This window comes from Malaclemys terrapin, chromosome 11 (genome assembly GCF_027887155.1).
Source record: "Malaclemys terrapin pileata isolate rMalTer1 chromosome 11, rMalTer1.hap1, whole genome shotgun sequence".
Lineage (NCBI taxonomy): Eukaryota > Metazoa > Chordata > Testudines > Emydidae > Malaclemys > Malaclemys terrapin.
In genome coordinates, this window is record NC_071515.1 from 17,578,908 (window position 1) to 17,599,431 (window position 20,524).

The 20,524-nt window shown below is 48.3% G+C and overlaps 1 protein-coding gene and 1 pseudogene across 2 annotated transcripts; both read left to right on the forward strand.

Moving 5' to 3' along the window:
• The first annotated feature begins 1,363 nt into the window (after positions 1-1,363).
• Positions 1,364-10,704, forward strand: LOC128845047 (gamma-crystallin B-like). Of its 2 annotated transcripts, none has more exons than XM_054043246.1 (3): positions 1,364-1,462; positions 9,407-9,646; positions 10,429-10,704. In XM_054043246.1, exons 1-3 carry the CDS (start codon positions 1,424-1,426, stop codon positions 10,702-10,704), a joined length of 555 nt encoding a protein of 184 aa, XP_053899221.1. In that variant the 5' UTR covers positions 1,364-1,423. The 2 variants fall into 2 exon arrangements, with proteins under 2 accessions (XP_053899221.1, XP_053899222.1); XM_054043247.1 differs by lacking the exon at positions 1,364-1,462 and adding an exon at positions 8,971-8,997.
• Positions 10,705-19,090: 8,386 nt separating this feature from the next.
• Positions 19,091-20,295, forward strand: LOC128845049 (gamma-crystallin D-like; annotated as a pseudogene).
• Positions 20,296-20,524: the final 229 nt, after the last annotated feature.

Consider the following 20,524-nt stretch of genomic DNA (forward strand, 5'->3'; position numbering starts at 1 on the left):
CCGCAGACTTGGAGCGCCGCCCGGTGAGTACAAGCACCACAGCGGGTGGTGCCTTTTTTTATGTCCGCTCCCCCGCTTTGCGCCAGGCCCCCTTAATCCTTTGGGCAGCCCTGCAGTTCCAGCCCATCTGGCTATAGTGGTCCTGTCAGAAGCCTGGTACAGGACTTGCAGATGCAGATACAGAGGAGCGTGGTGTAAGAAAGGAAGTGGACATATTAAAAGGCAAGGCATGGTTCAATGCCAAAGGAGACCTGACTGAGCATCATGAGTGATCTAAAGTCATCATCCAGGATCAGGCTCCCTGCAAGCCTTTCCCAAAGGCAAAGTGGTACATGCTTCAGGTAGGATTGACCTGACCCCTCTGTATTCTTCATAGTCCTGGAAAGTAAAAGGAAGAGCTGGGTTCACAAAAGTCAGCTCAACGCTCATAAACCTCAAAAATTTAAAAAGGCACAAAACGGTTTCTTCTTTTTGTCTTGTTAATTTGCAACCATGCAGTGGTGGAGGGTTACGACACCGCATGTCCTGATGTGAATGGTTTGGAGTTGGTCCAGAGGTTCAGAAACAGTAATTCCACACTCCCACAACCATTCAGAACATGCCAGACGCCAGCTGTACAATAAAAACAAATGGGAAAATATTCTGCACCCCACAATTAGGGGCAAAACAGAATCAGCCTACCAGTCTAAACCAATTGCCCTGTTTGGCCATTAAGGCAGTGGCTGTTAAAGCTGAAGAACTACAAGGGGTGTGTTCAAATGATAGATGTGGACAACAAGGGATGGGGTTGTATTGTTTAAAATCTATGAGTTCATAATATGTCCCCAAAAATACTAAAAAACAAAAACAAAAACAAAAAAATCCCAGAACGGTAGGATGTTGTGGCATATAAATAAGTCTGGGGAGTTTTCTAAGGCAAAGAATTGAACTTCACTAGGCCTAAAACATTTAGCGGGCACATTAGTAAATAAAACCCAGCTGTTTTAGTGGCAAATAAATGATAGGCAACACCCTTCATTCTAGCCTGAAGTGAGTATGTAGTGGGGCGGCCTGGCTTCCAGGCGCCCCAGGAAGCGATGAGCCAGAACAGCCGCCAGAGTGGGCGGAGCCACCGCGGCCTGTCCCCGCCCCCCGGAAGTCAAGGGGCGGGACAGGAAGTATAAAGGCCAGGCCAGAGTGCTCAGTAGCTAGCCGGCAGCGGGAGAGGACAGACGCTGGTGCCCGAGCTCCCGCGGACCTGAGCCTGCCGAGAGCCCGGTATCCCGAGGAGGACTGGCCGAGCCTGCCGAGAGCCCGGTATCCTGAGGAGGACTGGCCGAGCCTGCCGAGAGCCCGGTACCTCGAGGAGCGGCCTGAGCTTCCCCCCGCCGAGGGCCCAGAGGGAGCGACAGACCTACCTGGTGCTCGGGGCCCGGAGGAGCCCATGATCTGCGACCCAGCAGACGGAACTCAGGAGGAGCAGGTACCCATGGAGGAGGAGATGGGAAGTGGCCCGGGGATAGCAGACCCCGAACCCATGTCAGTGTGTTGCGGTCAGGATCCCCACTGACCGCGCGGCAGGCGGACTGCTGCATAGGGCCCCGGGCTGGAACACAGTGGAGTGGGTGGGCCTGTGTTCCCCCCTGCCATCCCGCGCCGGGTGGCAGTCTCTCCTCCTCCTTGTCCAAGGGGCCTGGGCCCCTGACAGACTATCCGTTGGCTGCCCTGCCCTGACCTAGGGCCTGGGCTAACCCAAACTGACCCAGCCCCTGCTACAAGGCCTGGGCCGCTGACTGACTATTGGTGTGCTGCCCCGCCCTGACCCAGGGCCAGAACTGTTAATTGTGTGCTCAGTCCCTGCACAAGGGCCTGAGTCCTGAACTGTTACTTGTGTGCTCAGTCCCTGCACAAAGGTTGAGCTCTGGACTATCAATTGCCTACTTAGCCCCTACCCAAAGGTCGGGGCCCTAACTGCTATTCGCTTTGTAGCGGGGCGGCCTGGCTTCCAGGCGCCCCAGGAAGGGACGAGCCCCACCCCGGAACTACTACAGAGTACCTTTAGCATATATTCCTTTGAAAATTATGTTCCTCCTCTATGTCCCATGACCACTTTGGGCCAGACAATAGTATTTGTATATACCTTGCTCGTAAAACAGTGGTAAGAAATACAGAATCAATACACCTCCCACTCATATTAAATTTGACATGATACAGACTGCCTGTTACCCATCCAGTCCCATGTAAAAATAGGTTTAGTAATAAATTATCAGGGCACACATTTGATGATAATAGGATCCAGTGAGAGGCATATTTCAAGGACACAAAAACCATAATTCCAAAGGAAAGACAGTGGCAACTATACTGGCTGGCAAAAGAGTTGGGTCCCCCTATAAAATTCTGCAGACGCTAAGGCATTAACCCTTAAAATGAACTTGCTAACTCATAAATTTAGTGCAGCCATTAAAAAAAAGAGGGAAAAAATTAGTACTTTAAATCTGCAGCAGGAGGCATTAAGCATCAGTGATAGGACACAAAGTCTAACATACAATAATATACTTAATTCATTAAACAATAACATCTCTCAGGCATGTGCATGCAACATATAAAACTAAACTTGTTATGTATTTAATAAAAAAAAATAAAGCAGGGGGAATGGTCAAGGTTATTTAACAGTACATTTATCTGGACAATCGTGGAAAAAGGCATTAATAATATTGGGGACGAAAATTTACCATTGCATGGCTAGAAGGCCCTCAACCTTGGGCACCACATGAAATTAGTCATTCAATCGTGCCAATTCTGGTTGCTATTCCTAGATGGACAAGGAATGCTAAATAATTGGTATTTATTAGCAGTAGTGGTACAACAGAGAATGGGACCTATATCCAGCATTATTCCAGAGTGAAGATGGCAGCACAAGGAGGGGAGGGAATAAATAGTCTGCTGTAAATGAATCAAGCACAGATGGTTCCGGGAGTGTTCGGCAGGATTGAACCTCACTGTAATAGAGGGCGTCTAGGCCTGACTACTCATTGCAGAGAGTGAAGGGGGTGGTACGGCTCAGGGACATAGCATGTGTTCTGGAGTCCTACAACTTTTTGGAGGGTACCTCACAATGCCAGGGGAGCATGGATGGATTTTGTTTGAACCTCACCTCTCTGATTCAGATTGGGACCCAGGCCCTATAGCCAAGTGTGCTGATGAACAAAAACGTGACAGACAACACTGAACGGGAGTCACTGGTGATCAAATGCACCTGTACCCCCCTTGTCCATTAACACCACTGATTTAGTACAAAGGAAAATAGAGCAATTGGTTCCCATTGTCCAACTGAGAGCTGAGCAACAGGAAATTGGGGTCAGCCTTACACAGGTAGTAGAAAAACCCTGGTGGGCTGTTCCAGAGGAAGTGAACATTGGGGGAGGCTCATTTCTTGGAAGACAGGATTCGGGAGATAAATCGATCAGCAGGCTAAAAATGGAATGTTTTGTGCTAAGTAAATGGGTCAGTGAGCTAAGAGACAAAGTGTCTGATTAGCTAAGATAAGAGGGAGTACACCCAGGGAACCATTTACTATGGACAAAATAAGTCAGGAACATATAGATGAGGTGAAGAGTAGGTTGAACCGGGACAGTACATGAACAGAGCATGCTGTATGGGGTTTGGTTCCTACAAGGTAACCAAGCCAGTCCCAATATATAATAATATATGGAGATATACCTATCTCATGGAACTGGAAGGGACCCTGAAAGGTCATTGAGTCCAGCCCCCTGCCTTCATTAGCAGGACCAAGTACTGATTTTGCCCCAGATCCCTAAGTGGCCCCCTCAAGGACTGAACTCACAACCCTGGGTTTAGCAGGCCAATGCTCAATCCACTGAGCTATCCCTCCCCCCATATTCAATGATGCAGTAAATGCAATTGTAACCCTTCTGCCAGGTGGAGCCAGCAGCAACCAGGGCCAGATTCAATATCTAGGGATTCCTTTCCATTGATAGGACACAGAATCGGCTTGAGCCACCACCCAGCAACCTGGGAAATTTACACATCACCACTGGGTGCCTCTGAGGCAATACTTCCCCACTCACAAGCACAATGTCTGAGTGTAGAAAATAAACTTTTAATTAAAGGAGGGAAGTAACTCGGCGTTAATTTGGGAGAACACCGCAAACAGGGTTCATAAACATAAACCATGAGTAAAAGACCCACCCCCAAGTAGGTTGGGCAGTGTCCTTTTCCCCTCAAGGTCTTAAGTCCAGCAATCCAAAAGTCTCTTTCATGTGCCCGATACTTCTCTGCACCTCACTCACAGTTGCTGTCCTTGGTCAGTGCAGACCCAGAGTTCACCTCCCACCCTGTGTGGGGTGAAGAGGTTCTTAACTTGCTCTGCTGCTTGGGGACTTGTTCGCCACCCCTCTCTGCCAGCCAGGTGTCTGCTCATGCCGGCCACCCACTCACCGCATCTTTCCACCAGCCACCCAGCTGACTGCTTATTGCGCCTCTCCACCCCACTCATTCACCAGCTGACTGTCAGTCACCTTCTGCTGCCATCTGCCTCTCTGCTGTGACCTCTGCACATCAGTCTCAGTATTTTTAGCTCTTTGGAGGCTAGGCAGAAACTCTTCCCCATCTCAAGTGATTTCCGCTCTGATTAGGCATTTAACATAACAAAGAGGCTCCTAATGAAGCATATTCAGCTCTATTCTTTGAATAGTCAGAAGGAACAGGTTAAACCAGTCTAGGAAGGACCCATGAGGGTATGTAGCCTCCTAACCAGGGATACCTGTCCCCACCCCTCTTACTTTAACATGGGTCTGACATTCAAGCCCCTGACTTAACGAGGTTCTTTCAACTGAGGGGGACAGATTAAGCCCAGTCATTCGGGACAGGTTAAGCAGTCCACCTCCTGTATTCCTACAATAATTACAACATTAGTAACCATATTTCACTACCCCTGCATTTAGTACTAAGGTGATTTGTACCCAACACCAGCCAAAGTTGATCACTTTTTGCTGAATATGTAAGCAGAGCAGGAGCAAACTGTATTTACATAAACACACCCAAGTCTCTACCCCTTCCAGATAGCTGTCAAGGAAGCATTCATTCAGACCCTGCTTACACAATAAAATGTGTAAGTGTATATAAAGGGAGCGAGTTTCTGTGTAACTTTGGATACGTATGTGACATACCCTATATCCACCGCCACTCCGTGTTTGAGTCTAATCAACAAAACATAGTGTTGCTATATGCCAAATAAAGATACCTGAGTGACAAAGTCTGGAGTTGAACTTGGGAAGCCAAGTGGAAAGAGGTCTGGGAGAAAATTCTAACACCTCCCTCACAAGTGTATTATGAGGATAAATACATTAAAGAGAGGGAAGCCCTTTGAGATCTATTGGTGAAAAGCTCTATATAAGAAATTGGCATTAACTGGTTACCAACTTCAAACCAATAAAGAACTTGACATTAAGGGCTTAGCTAGACAAGGAAAATTTGCACCAGTCCAACTCCATCAATCTAGTTGTACCAGAACAAACCTCTAAGGTCAAACATTACAGCAGCACAAGTCCAGTCCATATGGGCTTGATTTTAAGTCCATAAATTCAGTCTAACATTCTACTGGACCCATGAGCCACCATTATACCACAGTCTGTGTTCCCTATAAGCTGCGCTCTTGGGCGGCCACGCAGGAGATGTAAGTGCCGCCCAGTTGATAGCAGAGCATGTACAGCCGGCAGCATGTGTTCAGGTGCCCCTCCCCTCACATTGCGCCGTCCTGCAGCTGCTCCTGGGATCCTCCTGCTGGCTGTGCAGAGCGGGAAGTGGGGAAAGGAAGAGGGTGCTGATGTCAGGGTGTCCCCCTCCCCCCACCCCTGTACCCCATCTCCACAGAGCAGGGCAGAGGAGACAGCCTGGCTCAGGAGGACTGGGAGCTGCTGCTGTCTGAATGGTGAATGGCTGTCAGCTGAGTGCCTCTTAAAGAGACAGTGCACTATTTCTGAGATTTCCCCAGCAGTCAGACAGTCTCTCTCTCTCCCCTGCCCCCTGTACCCCATCTCTGCAGAGCAGGGGAGGGGAAACAGGGCACAGGACAGAGCAGGAGAGCTTTCAGTGAGTGTCTTAAAGAGACAGCGCATGGCTTTCCCCAGCAGCCAGCACACACAGAGAGTCAGTCACACACACACACACACACACACAAACACACACTCTCTCTCTTTCTCACTCACCTCCCAACACATCCTTGTATTATTGTTGTTGTTGCTGTTACTTCTTGGTACTTCCTGCAATGCACATATATTCTCCGTAATTTTATTCTTTCAAAGTGTTATTTTAGTGTTTTGACTTGTCTATGCATTTCATCATTTTTATTTCTCTTACACTTAAATTTAATTCTTTGAGTAGTGAGTTCTAAAATGTCTAACCTGTCCTGGCCGGAGTAACTATCCCTATGATAACTTTTTAAAAATATATATTATATCTAGGTTTTTTGTTTCTACTGGTGGCGCACATAGGCACATACCTCGGTGCAAATGAGAAAATTTATTTCGCACCTGGATGGAAATAATTAGAGGGAACATTGACCACAACAGCTGTAAAATGATTTCTGTATCTAGAGTACTATTTTATATTCCAATTTCCCAGGGAATAACATGTTACCCCAATGTCTCACAAAACCAAACTGAACAGGTCAAACAGAATCTTTGAGATGCTGGATGTTAACATATACAATGGGAAATGAAGCCAACTTTTATACAGCACAAATAATGTAACAACCCACCAACCATCGGTCAGCATCCCGAACAGCATCACCACCCATTCAGTTACCATGGCAAAAGCTGATAGGGATGAGTCCTTTGAGGAATCAGTAAAGAGTGGATGGCACTGATTCAGCCTGGCCCACTCAGAGTGAGGAAGACTTTTTCCAGCCCTTCTCCACTGAGGAAGTGGAGAGAGCACTGAGCTACATGAAAGCAGGAAAAGCATGTGGCCATAACAAGATTTCCACCAGAAATGCTGTTAAAATTTGATAAGCAGAGCATAAAATGGCTGTCAATTTTCATATCCAGTCTCATCCAAGAGGACAGCTATGGCAGAAAGCTCGGATGCTAACTACACCAAAACAAGGAAAGAACCATTCCCTCCAGCTGTCTGATATCACTTTCAGCCATGCTTCCAAACTTCTGGAGTGACTAATTCTACAAAGGCTCATGCTCACATTAGAGCAGGCTCTAAGTGTTGACAAGCCAGGTTTCAAACCTAGCAGGAGAACTTATGACCAAGTTCTTTCTCTTACCACCTATATAGAAAATGGTTTTCTACCAAAAGAAAACAAAAAGACAAGGTCTGTGTTTCCTGACTTGATGGCACACTGGCTTGCTGGTCAAGATGTCAAAGATGTTACTTTGATGCATTGTTATGGCTACAGAAATGATGCTTCAAAACAGACAGTTCCAAGCAGTGCTAGGGAATAAACTGAGCACATGGAGGAGCCAGAAGAACAGGTTCCCTCAGGAGCCCTGTTCTTGCCCAAACATATTTCCAAACAATCTGTCTCCAGATATCTCAAGACCATTCAAGTATGCAGATGACATCCACCTAGCCTCAAGAGACAGAGGTTTCAGAAAGATTGAGGACATCCAGAACAAGATATGGCAGCCATCAGTGGTGACTGCAGGAAGTGGAGACTGAAGCCCAGCATGTGAAAAACTGTGTTGTCATGCTTTCACATCAATCAAACCAATGCTTCATGAGAACTCAACATCTTCTTGAATGAAGAATGATTGGCACGTGATGTAAAGCCAGTATACCTACAAGGAACTCTAGCTCACACACTTACCTATAAGGATAACATCACCAAGAGAGCTCAGGAAATTAACAGCAGAAATGATCTGTTAGATAAGCTTGGACGCTCAAGTTGAGGAGCTAACGCACAAACACTGCATGGCTTGGCACTAACTCTCTGCTATTCAGTTGGAGAATACTGTGCTCCTGTGTGACTTAACTCTCCCCAGACAAAGCTAGCTGATGTGCAATTGAATCAAATGACGAGAATAACGGGGACTATGAGACCAACAAACACCGGGCAGCTGCCAGACCTCTCTACTATCCCAGCTCCTATCAGGGAACACTAACATTTCAGTGAAGAACCTCCTTGACACAACCCAGGAGATAACCACAACTGTCAAAAATACATGGGAGGTGCCTCGCCGCTGGCACATCAGTGGAAGATCAGTATGGTCTAGGTTACAGAACATAGGACTTAGCCTGATGGGAGACTGCCAGGCTTCGGGCTGCCACACTATCCGTGGTACAAGCTCTACCATTTTAGATGTGGGGTGGTGAGGAGTGCAGCAAATGACTAGACCTGGGGACTCTGAACCACTCCGTGTGGCTGCAGGTGGGGATAGGCGCTGCACACCTACTGAACATCTGCTCATCTCATGCTGGTCTCTCAGGAGGCCATTCCAGACTCCATACTGCTGACCCCAAAGCTACCGAATGGCTAAAACCGGCATGATGTCTACCTAAGCCCTTTTGACATTATTTTTGACATACAAATTTCTGTTTTTATCTCCCTACTTTCTATTTTGTTGTTTGAACCCTTTCCCATCTTTATTGTACCACTTCTGCATTCACTAATAACAATGCAACTGCAGAGACTCTATAAAAAAGGATCGTGATGGCATCGACATTCAGTCCCCTCTGTCACTCGGCCAGAAGTTTCTCTCTCTTCCTGAACTACATTGTCTTCAATGTAAAAATGGCTGTGCTAACAGATCCAGGGCCCGGAACTGGTCACTGGTAACAACTGGAATATAACCTGTTCCCCATTACACAAAACCTATGGACACTAGTACAAAGACTGAATGAGACCCCAGAGTCATGAGTTGGCTCTATGAACAGAGAAAAGACTTTTGTTAACATGTGCACACTTCAAACTGGTTGTGAGGTATAAAAAGGCAGTTACCCGGCTGGAGTACTAAGGCTTGCAGCCTGAATCCAGCTACGATGGGAAAGGTAAGAGAAACCTGTCTGGACTGGATTGTTTGGTGTCAGTCTGAAGCCAGGGACCTGATTCTCCTCCCATTTACATCAGAGTTAGTCTGTTGATTTCAAAGGAGTTACTCCTGGCCGATACGAATAGGAGAGGAGAATCAAGAATGCAGAGCTAGGGGTCCTACTGCCTCTACTAGTCCCTGTATATTAATCTCTCAGAGCTCAATTCTGCTTTCGCTTACACTTGTGTAAATGAAGATCAATCCCACTGAAGTCACAGGAGTATATCAGTTTATCATCACTGTGAGTAAAATGTAAGGCCCAGACACTTCAGGCTTAGTGTGCTGAACGGAGGGAAATTGGAATGCCAGGACGCAGTCACACTGTATAGGATGTTACTGAAAACTCTGCCGTTTGTTTCTTGCACTAGATCATCCTTTTCGAGGACAGAAACTTCCAGGGCCGCTCCGTTGAGTGCAGCAGCGACCGGCCGGATTTTCAAAGTCAGCTCAGCCGCTGTAACTCCGTCCGCGTGGAAAGTGGCTGCTTCATGCTCTATGAACGTCCCAACTTCCAAGGACAGCAGTTCTTTCTGAAACGGGGGGATTATCCCGACATGCAGTCTGAGGGTTTCAGCACCTCCATTAAGTCCTGCCGGATGATCCCACCTGTGAGTTTGCTTTTGCTTTTGCTTTTTTTTTTTTTTTTCTTACAGAAATGGTAACATTGCCCAAGCCACTGTCATAAGGTTCTGATTTGATCATTTTCAGCTTAGCTGCCGAGGACTGAAAACGAGAACTGTTTTCTTCCTACTAATGGTCGTCCCTCCAGGATAGCTGAGGGGGACATTCAAGGGATAGGATAGAAAACCTTCCACTGCCTGTTCCGGACCTGGATGCAGCTCTCCTTTGGTTAAGTCTATGGACAGTAAATGACAACATACTTCCAGTTAAGAAGGGAAAATGTTTCCGTAACTTCTGGGGATTTGGAGATACACTGGGCCCACTCCCCTCACACTGGTGTAAAATAAGGAGTAACTCACTTATGCCCACAGAGTTACACCAGTGTGAGGGGAGAATTGGGCCCCAATATTTTCTGTAACACTTTAAAACAAAGTCACTTCTCAGTTACCTTGATTCTGGGGCCGCTGAAGCCTGAAACAGCCCCCAGCAGAACTTGGAATAGCCTAGGAGACCACTTTGCTCACTGAGGATTGGCCAGCATTGTACATTCCAGCCCCGCCCACTCTTGCACCTGGATGGGCTCCCTCCTCCCCACCCCAGACATGCTCCCTGCACTAAGGGTGGGAGTCACGGTTCGTGTGGGTCTGAGTCAAATGGGTGGATATGCGGATTCCCCTCCTGTGGGGAGCAGAGGCAGCTTTAAGGGCCCAGGATCACAGGCAGCCAGCCTGCTGCAGTCACTATTACCCTGTCTCATTTTCTGTCACAGCACAGGGGCACCTACAGGATAAAGATCTATGAGAAGGAGAATCACAGAGGCAACATGGTAGAGTTAACTGAGGACTCTCCACAAGTCATGGACCAGCTACGCTCCCCCGAGATGCTCTCTTGTTCTGTGCTGGACGGGCACTGGATCCTTTACGAATTGCCAAATTACAGAGGCCGCCAATACCTGCTGAGGCCAGGGCAGTACCGGAGATTCAGCGAGTGGGGCGCTATGAGTGGCAAGGTCGGCTCCTTGAGACGTGCCACTGATCTCTACTGAATCAAGACACCTTTCGCCTGGAAGGGTCTCAATGAATAAAATGCTTTAACAACCATTGTGCTCTCAGCGTGCTGTTGTAAGTGTACTAAGGGGAATGTCGAGGCTTGTCCTGTGTTCTTGGGCTACGGTATCATCTTCTGAACCAAAAGTTGTCCCTCATCTTTCCCTGCCCTCCCCCAGCATTGCATAGCTACTTCCAACTCAAAGAGCCCAGCGCCAAACACAGGGCTCCGGCCTAGGCAGCCACACAAGGGAGTACAGGGGCACCTCCATGGCTGTGCTGCCCTTATCCAGAATGCAGTGCAGAACATGTAGTAGGAGCTGAACCATAGAGTGAAACATGCAGGACTTGGATCATAGAGAGGCAGACAGGAGGACTGTAATCATACAGCTACAGTCTAGATCATAATCCTCCAGCCAGCCTCCCTCCCCCCTTACCAGAAATTTGGAGCTTGGGCGAGAGGGGCCCTGGGCTGAGCTCCAGCCTTCACTCCCTGGCCAGAGGGCCCTGGAAGTACCACCAGGGAGCAGCAGCCAGAGTCCCCTCAGCCACCAGGCATGGAGCAGGCAGAGCTGGGCACCCAGCTGATGGCAGGAATCAGCCACAGCCCCCTCCCAGCTGAGGGACAGTGCCAGTCACAGCTCTCCCCCCAGCCAGGGTCTGAGCCTCGGGCCTAATTATCTGATTACGCTGGAACCTCCTGTTTGTAACAAAAGCGGAGGTTTCTGGCCCAGAGGGGTGTAAAGCAAAACTTGAAAGTATGACTCAGGTGGAACCAATGCAGAGACATCTGCCTAAATCTGCAGCCAGCCTGAAACAATAGCTTTTGAACAATGCAATGTGAGGTCAACTGCAGGAACCACCAACACCAGCCCAGTGGAGGACTGTGGGAGGCAGGAATAGAAATGCTGCAGGCCCAGCCCTTCCAACCAAGCAGATGCCCTGGAGCCTTGGTGAGAGTTTTTGGAGCTCCACTACCTCTACCCCTGTATCTCAGGGTGGGAGGGACAAAGAACCCCCTGTTGTCCCTGAGGGTGGAGGGCCTTTGCTCCCATTCCTGGGGGAGGGGAGGGCCCCATGCTGCTGTTCCTGTCTCTTTTGGTGGGGAGCCATACAGAGCATTCACCAGGGTGGTGGAGGGGGAGCCACAGAAAGCGCTCGCCAGCCATACCAGCAGCAGATGTACTTTGGATCCAAAGAGACTGTTATATACAGCAAGATGCGTTCTGATCCTTGGCTCTTCATGGGCAGTGATGAAGGGTCACCGTTCTGGAAAGACTAATCTGTATATATGATTATCAAGGTGTGCAAGGGACAAGATTAAATACAAAGGAAAGAGCAAAGGCAATGAGACATTCAGTTCTAGCCTGCCCTCCAAGGCTACAGCACAGTCCCCTTATGGAGACGCCAAAGGTGAGGCCGAGCTGAGTGTCTGCACGTAGATCAAAGACACAAGCTCTTTTGTCAGTGAGAGAAGCCCAGCATTGTAGAAGGGGCCAGGGCTCCAGTAATAAGTGCTAGACAGTATCCTCTCCAATGGCCCGTTGGCAGTATGTTGTACAGTCGTATGGGAGATGAATTCAATAGAAATCTCTAGACAGACTGCCCAAAACCTGTTGGCATTCTGGAAGCAAATGGCCTCTGCGGGACAGCGTGAGACTCTAATCCAGCAAAGCACTTAAGCGCGTGCTTAACTGAAGCTCATGGATAGTCCCATAGAGAAAGTTACGCATGTGCTTAAGTGCTGTGCTTGATTGGAGCCTGTGCGAAACAGCCTGTCATGGGGTTCACTCAGCAGCGGGGGCACCTCTTTGTGACTACATCTGGGATCAGCTCCCACCTGGGGCAGTACTCACGCTGTGAGCCTGCTCTCTCTCTTCACGACTTGGCCCTTTGGCAATGTCACTATAGTCCCCCGCCTCCTTCCAGGGCACCAATGTCCCTCCAGACTAGGGTGACCATATTTCCCTATGCTGAAGATGGGACACCTGGTAAAATTACTCGTATTCAAGCGAGTTCAACAGCAATCAATCAGCACTATGTAGTACCAACGTTCAAATTAACATCACGTTGACTGAACCCCATGTTAAAAAGAAATACTGCGTAGCTGGAGTCTTTTTATTTACCTTCTTATCTTTAAGGTTCACACAGGTAGAGGTGACACACACACACTCCTACACAACAGGGAGAGGTGACAGACACACACACACACACCCCTCTCTCAACGGGGTGGGTGACCAACTGACCTGACCCTACCTGTCCGGTGCTCTCCACCCTCCATGCCTGGCTGTGCTCCCAGGACGGACCCTCCTCTCCTGGTACCTGGCACCACATCTTCCTGAGGCAACAGGTGGAGGGGGGCACACAGGCACATTCCCTCCCCCCCACCACCACCAGTTTCTGTCAGGGTTCACACGAATGTGGCCAGCAGCAGCCTTTCAGCACTGTGCAGGAAGGAAGGGATGGGAGCTGCTTCAAGCCACAGGGCAGGAGGTGCTGGGGAAGGGTTGATCTGGCCCAAGTCTTTGCAGAGCTCATCTTTTCCACGCCCGCCCCTCTGTTTCTGAAAGCAGCTCCTCTCCCTTCCTGCCTGCACAGTGTCAAAAGGCAGCTAACACTTCCAGGCTACTGCTGGCCACTGGCGTAACCCACCCACCTCTTGTCCCCTGGCTACAGCGCAGGCAGGAAGGGGTTAAGCCCCACAGATGCATTGTGCACCAGGGCCCATGAACCTTACTGCAGGGGTTTCAGTGAACCCAGCCAGAGAGGGGGCTCAGCAGGGCAGGGTACCTACTGGACAGAGCAGCCCCACAATCCCTGGGGGCAGGATGGCAGGTGAAGAGAGAGTCTGCAGAGTCAGGGCACGAACAGGCTGGAGATCACTTCCCCCCGCCACTCCAGAGTTTAGCTGAGGGGCGGAGAGGCTACCCCCTGCCAGCGCTGTGCGGGGCGTTAGCACACACAGGGCTTGGCGCCTCCTGGCCAGCACCTCAGGCCAGAGGGTCTTGGGCTTTCCCGGGGCGCTGGCCCAGCCAGAGGCAGTGGGTGAAGAAAGCAGCCTGCCAGCCAAGCTGTTGGTGAGCTGAGTGCTCCGACCGGGCTGGTTCTCTGCACAGCGCTGGAGCAGGATGCGCCCCAATGGGGAGGAGCAGCAGGGCTGGGGGAGGCAGGTAAAGGCGCCAAGCAGGGAGAGGAGAGCAAGAGGGGGAGCATGTAAAGGGTCAACGGGTGGGCAGCAGAGGAGACATGTAACCCTCCGCCGCCTGGTGCCCGCCTGCACTCACCAGCCACCACAGTGCGCAACCAGTGCTGGCTGGAAACAGGACAGGGGGCGAGATCCTGCTGGCCGAGAGCCGGCACGCAACAGGAGCTGCGCTGATGGACCAGCAGGGGGAGTGGCTGGCCCCGTGCGCTGCAACTTTGCCCTGCCACCAACCTCACACACCCACCCTCATCATCGGCCACTGGATTCGCCCCTCCACTCACTGCTCGTGAGTGGTCAGCTGCTGAGCAGGGATCTGGCCAGCAGCAGGACCCACCAGTATTGATTGGGGAAAGACAGAAAATATGAAACAATTTGTACGTTTTAAGAAAAAGTCAGGACACCTGCAGGAAGACTTAAATACAGGAATGTCCCTTTAAAAACAGGACACCTGGTCACCCTACTCCAGACCAGCTGTCCAGTTGGTGTCTCCTGCAATCCTGTGCCACTTCCCAGTGGCTGGTAGGAGAACCTGTGCCTGCCTGCTACTCGGGGTTCCAGACCAGCCAGCCTATAACTAGCAACCATGGTCTTTGTTATCCCCGACTCTATTGCTGCTCTCCTAGGCTGCTTCCTACCTTCCTTTCACTGTGTTCTGGCCCATCCCTGGGTTACCATTAGAGCCTCCTCTGCTCCCTGTGGCTACTTCGTCCTCTCTCAAGTTCAAGTCCTACAGTCCAAAGCAGGATCCCAGGACTTACTGTCTCCCTAGAGCACCTCCTTCTCTCTTACCAATGTGCTTCCTCTCTAGGGAGTAACTACAGACTTCCTTCCTGTAGCCCCCTCCTTGTGCTCCACTTCCTGGTTTTATACCAGCTCAGCCTCTCCCTGCCCAGCTGGCCTTCATCTTCCATCAGACCTTATCTGCCCTAATTCTGCTCCAGGTGCAGCCTGCTTCAGCATTAATTGTCCCATTATACTTACTCAGGTCTGGAGTGGGGTAGACACCCCAACACCCAGCCATTATTTGAGTGCACTCTCTTAAGCAATATATACTGCAGTGTTGATTGCCCCCTTCTGTTCTCAGTCCTACCACTAAGTCAGGAGTAAGTCTACTGGAGGCAGGGGAGTTATGTTGTTGTATAAGTATGGTGAGAGCAGAAGAAAGCCCTGCAAGGGTGCTACTTGTCACACTCTTCCAAAGAAGAGCAACAGTTAACCTGGCAACCTTTTCAGCATGAAAACGAAAACAAGCCCAAGCCGTCCAAAGGGGTTGAGATACTTAGTACAAAATAACCCCTAATTATTTATATTACTTGCTCTCCTGCCTCATGACACATCATGCAACCCAGCTTTTCCACCTCCCTCTGTCTAATGCCACATATCTTGCTCTATTATAGTCTCTTTTCAGGACAGTAACATTTTTCTCAATGGTTTTCATATACATTGTCTATTGTCCTCCTGTTTTCTGCCTTCCACTAAGTGCCATCCAGTCAAAGGCTTGTTTAGGAATACAGTTTTTTGACATCTACACATGGCCAAAACACTTCGGCCTTCTTTCACTAATCATGATCTCTATAGCCGTTGGCCAAACTCCTACACAGGAATAAAGGGGTGTGTCATCAGAAAGCCATAAACCAAATAAACCCCAAAGAATGAATGCTGAGTGTCTAAGGGAAGAACACAATGGTCCAAATGCTCTGGGGCAGAGTCCTAGTTACAAAAGAGGACAGGATGTCAGATCTTCCAAGATTATCTAACTCTCGTTGAGATTTGTAAGCAAAGGTGTGGCCAAAGGCTAAAATCCTGGAGTCTAGATAATACTCTTAGTCCTGCCATGAGTGCAGGGGACTAGACTAAATGACCTCTCGGGGTCCCTTCCAGTCTTATGATTCTATGAGTCACAATATTAGCCACTTCCTTTAAAAGGATATGGGGGAAAGAGAAGCTTAGGAAGCAGTCTGTATATCCCAATTAGAGCTCATCACAAATTGGCTGATCCTACAGTGACTGACAGTAGGGACACAGGGTTTGATACACTGAAAAACACCGGCCTTCTTAGCCACTTGGCAGAACTTAGAGAAGTGTGTAGCATTCCAATGTCTCAAGGTGAAATAACACCCCACAAAAATCTGAGCGTAAGCGTGCTCCAGAATTTCAGGTTTTAGCTCTTACCCCATCCCTATAAAGGAGATTTGGCTACAGCACCAGAAAAAATGTGCTTAAGTGACTTACCCAAGACTATGTTGGAGCTGGGACTGGAACACAGGGGTGCTTGATTCTTACTCAGACCCTTAGGGCTCCCTTTTTTCTAGTATCCCAGGAGGTGACTACTTTGTGAACAGGAATTCTCATGGGGCATAACTATGGGCCTCTAGAAAACAGGCTCAGTGTTGATTCAATAACTGCTGAGAGGAAAGATGGTCTAGTGGTTAGGGTGTCAGTCTTAGACTAGGTAGACCAGGGTTCAGTTTCCTCCTTCACCCCAGACTTCCTGTATGACCTTTTGCCAGTCATTTAGAGACCTGAGGCAGAGAGAGGCTGTCTTTAAAATGGGTATAATAGCATTTCCCTACCTCACCGGTGTGTTGTGAATATAAACCCATTGAAGATTGGGAGCTCTTACCAGATACTGGTGTTGCCTGCCCAGAACTGGGCCCCGAGATGGCAAACAGGGTTCGTTGCCCGGTGTGCTTGGCACCAATAAAGACACCGAGGGGAGAAAGCAAGCCAAATTTATTTCAGAGCTCTGAAATGGCACTAGGAGACCGGCATGTCTCAAATCAAGTGCAACACATACAAACAACTTTTACCTTTTATATTCCAAGCTGTTTCTGTGGAAGCCTTTGTTCTGTTCCTCCCTCTTACCCCTCCCACCTCGAGCAGTTACAATTAGAAAAGTTCCCATTCGTCTGCTTATCTTTTGGTCTTGCAAGGCCTGTTTACAGCAGTCTGAGCAAAACAGCAGCTGTATGCTAGAGAAAAGCTGACCCTGACATTTCTGCTTCAGCATGTCAGCAGTTAGCACAGAAGTAGGTGAGAGTTCACAAGATGGAGTTTTGTGGTTCAGGTAAGCCCAGAGTAGAAGAGCTTCATCGGCTCTTTTGGCCTTCCACTCTCCCGAGTTACCTGGTAGCTATGCCTAGTGACATCAACAATGTGGTAACAAGAGTGCAGTGGGGTCTACAAAACCCCATACTGAGCACAGACACAGGGGGGAAGGAGACCCTCTCCTGTCTACAAGCAAGCAGCTTGATCACAACCCCACACAGCTGCCAGAGCTGCCAATCATGGAGGGAGGTGCCCACAGCTGCAACCAATAGAGGAAACACAAATCCTGCTATGAAGGGGAGCAGGCAGAGAAGGAAAAGGAGGTAGAAAGGTCTGGGAAAGCAATGGGATGACAGCCCTTTCTTCTCTTTCCTCAGCGTGCCCTCCAGTATCTCTTTCTCTCTATCCACAACATTCAAAGCTTGCCCCGTCTGGCTAACACCCTGCTGAGTAAAGGAGTCTGGGTGCGCTTCCCTCCAAATCCTTCATGCTCCTGTGCCAAAAATAGCCATTTGCTCCATTGGAACTGGAGACTAAATCATTGCAAAGAACGCTTTTAAATAAATCACCAAGACATCCAATTAAGTTTGTACGCCAAGTTAGGTGACAAGGTGGATACCCTTACATGCCTGAACAGGTTTCTCCAGCTGCACATACAAGCTCAATTTTGTGCTCTCATTTCTGAGTGTGCCAGTTTCTTTGCTTTTAAGCATTGCCTCTTGGAAATATTAAAGTCTACATGCATCGATTTGCACCCCCCGGTTAGGTGTGCAGTGGTTTGTTTTAAAGGTTTTAGATTTTGGGAATAGACATTGTCATAAGAGAACAAGCCAAATGGCTCATCCAGTCCTGTATTCCACAGGGACCACTACGGGAAGTGATGTATTTCCCCATGATGTACTGATTGTGTTCTTCTAGGGAAGAAAGTGTCTTCCTGGCTCCAGCTGGTGATCAGTTTATGCTCTGAATTCAAAACTGAAGCAGAGCTATTTGTAAGAACATTCAAAAGAAGAGAGTTTGCCAGGACTAAAACTGCTGAGCTTCAGTATTAGCAAGTAACCCGTAATTTGAAATCAAAGCAAAATGTCAGATAAGACCCAGTTGGTTCAATTGCTCAAATATTTGAAGTAGCTATGTTGATAGCACAATCAGCCCAATAAATGGTGAACTTTTCAGACGGTGCAGGGAAACATGTAACCCTCCAATGTGAAGTCAGTGCAAAGTCTACTTGAATATGTATTTTGATCTCTGCTATTCCTTTCTCCTTCCCTTCCCTTCCCATAGCTGAGCTATGGTACATGATACACGGACAGAAATTCCTTTCTGTTACTGTCTTGTGGAGTCAGGATATGTTCCAGTATGTAGGGTAGCATTGCAGCATGTATTATGATACACATCGATGTTGCTTCTTTTGCATGCCTTAAGGGCATCAGGCATTTTCCTATAGTAATTGAGTTAATATTTTGTCATCTCTTTATAACAAAAGGAGTAAGAAACAGTTCATTTTCACGAAAGAGCCGTAGTGATTGATTGTGGGCCAAATTTAGATGTGGTGCAAATAAGTGTAACTCCATGGAAGTCTCTCAATTCCAGGAGAGGCAAAACTGCTTTTGTAGTGAGCCAGCCACTCCCAGTTCCTATTCAAGCCTAAATTAATGGTGTTAAATTTTGCAAATGAATTTTAGTTAATTCAACAGTGGCGGGTAGATGGGATAGAATGCACACATGGGCCAAGTGTGCTGTTCGATCTCACTGGCAAATACAATTGAGGACACTTTTATCTACAGACGATAAGTCTCTGCTTAACATACTGGCCAGATCCTCAGCTGGTGTTGATTGGCACACATCAGTTTCCACTCTGCCGCCATTGTCTTCAAGGTTATATAATGAACAGTTCATTAGCACTCAGGGCACCAAGAATAACACAAATGTAGCAAAGATGATGAATGCAATATGCTACGTACAGTAAATGCCATTCCTCATGATAAAGAGAAAGCATGAAATCCCCGTACTCATCAGAAAATGCCCCTTTTGTGTTATTCTTGCAGTTGCAGCATTAGGTCTGCTGTGGATAAAAGACATCTCTGTATTTGGTCCTGGCTCCGAGCTGTCACCTCTACGAGCTAGTGAAAATGGGAAAGGTGAGCAGAGCAGCAGACCTGCAAGACCAGATATGCCAATATCGTGATCTAATACGTGCATTTGGGTGAGGTCTTATCAATATTTACATTGCAGATTGTCTTCTACCAAGACAGGAGCTTCCAGGGCCATTGTTACCATTGATCACCCGGATCTGCAATCCTACTTGAAACAATGCAATTTCAGCCAGGTAGAAAAAGGCAGCGGGACGACTTATATGAGTGCCCCAATTACTTGGGACAACAGTACTTTCTTAAAAAGGGGAGACTATCCTGACTTCTGAAAGTGGATGACTCCACTCAGTGCCTCCTCCCCCTCCCAACACCTCCTGCACACCATTGAACAGCTGATTGTGGCAGGTGGGAGCTCTCGGAGGGAGGGGTAGGACCTGATTGGTGGGGCCCACCGGCAGGAGAAAGGGCTGGGGGGTAAGGGGAGGAGCTGATCCGTGAGGCTGCCAGTGGGTGCTGAGCACCCACTATTTTTTTGCCATGGGTGCTCCAGCCCCAGAGCACCCACGGAGTCGGCGCCTATGCTAGGTGCTATACAAACATAGTAAGAGACAATACTTCCCTGAAGAGCTCACCATGGAAACAGAGAAGACTGACAGGGTGGGAGAAAGGTCATATCATCCTAATTTTACATTTGCGGAAGTGTGGCACAGAATGCAAGTGTCTTGCCCAAGGTCATAGGAAGACCGTGATAGTGGTGAGAGCTGAACCCACATCTTCCCCATCCCAGTCTAGTACTTTAACCACAATGCCACCTTTCCTCTCAGCAAACAGATATGAAAAAAGAGTATCTCTCTGTGTATGTTTCTTTAATAACAGCCAGAGTTAATCAGTAGAAGATCTGTCTGGCTTTCGAAAGTTAGAGGTATTTCAGTATTTCCTTCTCTGTGGTCCCTTTGCCATCTCAGAACACTGGCTCCCACAAGAGCGAGCTCTTCGAAAGAGATGACCTTCAAGGCCAAATGTTGGAGCTCACAGATGATTGTCCCTCAGTTCAGGATTGCAGCCATTATCCTGAGATCCACTCCCTCAATGTTTTGGGTGGCTCTTGGATCTTGTATGAGCTGCCGAACTTCAGAGGGTGCTAACAATACTTGCTAAAACCCGGGGAGTACAGAAGGCTCCTTGACTGGGGTGCTGTGAATGCCAAAGTTGGCTCTTTACAGCGGATGGTGGATTTACACTAAAAGATGGTGTTTTAAATACATCATTGACAAACTCCACATTCCTTTTTCGGTGTCATGTTTGCTAGAATATTTTAAGTAAATTTGAATTAAAAGAGGCACCAAGCCATGGAGTCTGATTTAAGATTGCTTGGTGTCCCTAGCCTCTGTTTACCAGAAGCTGGGAATGGGCGACAGGGGATGGATCACTTGATGATTACCTGTTCTGTTCATTCCCTCTGAAGCACCTGGC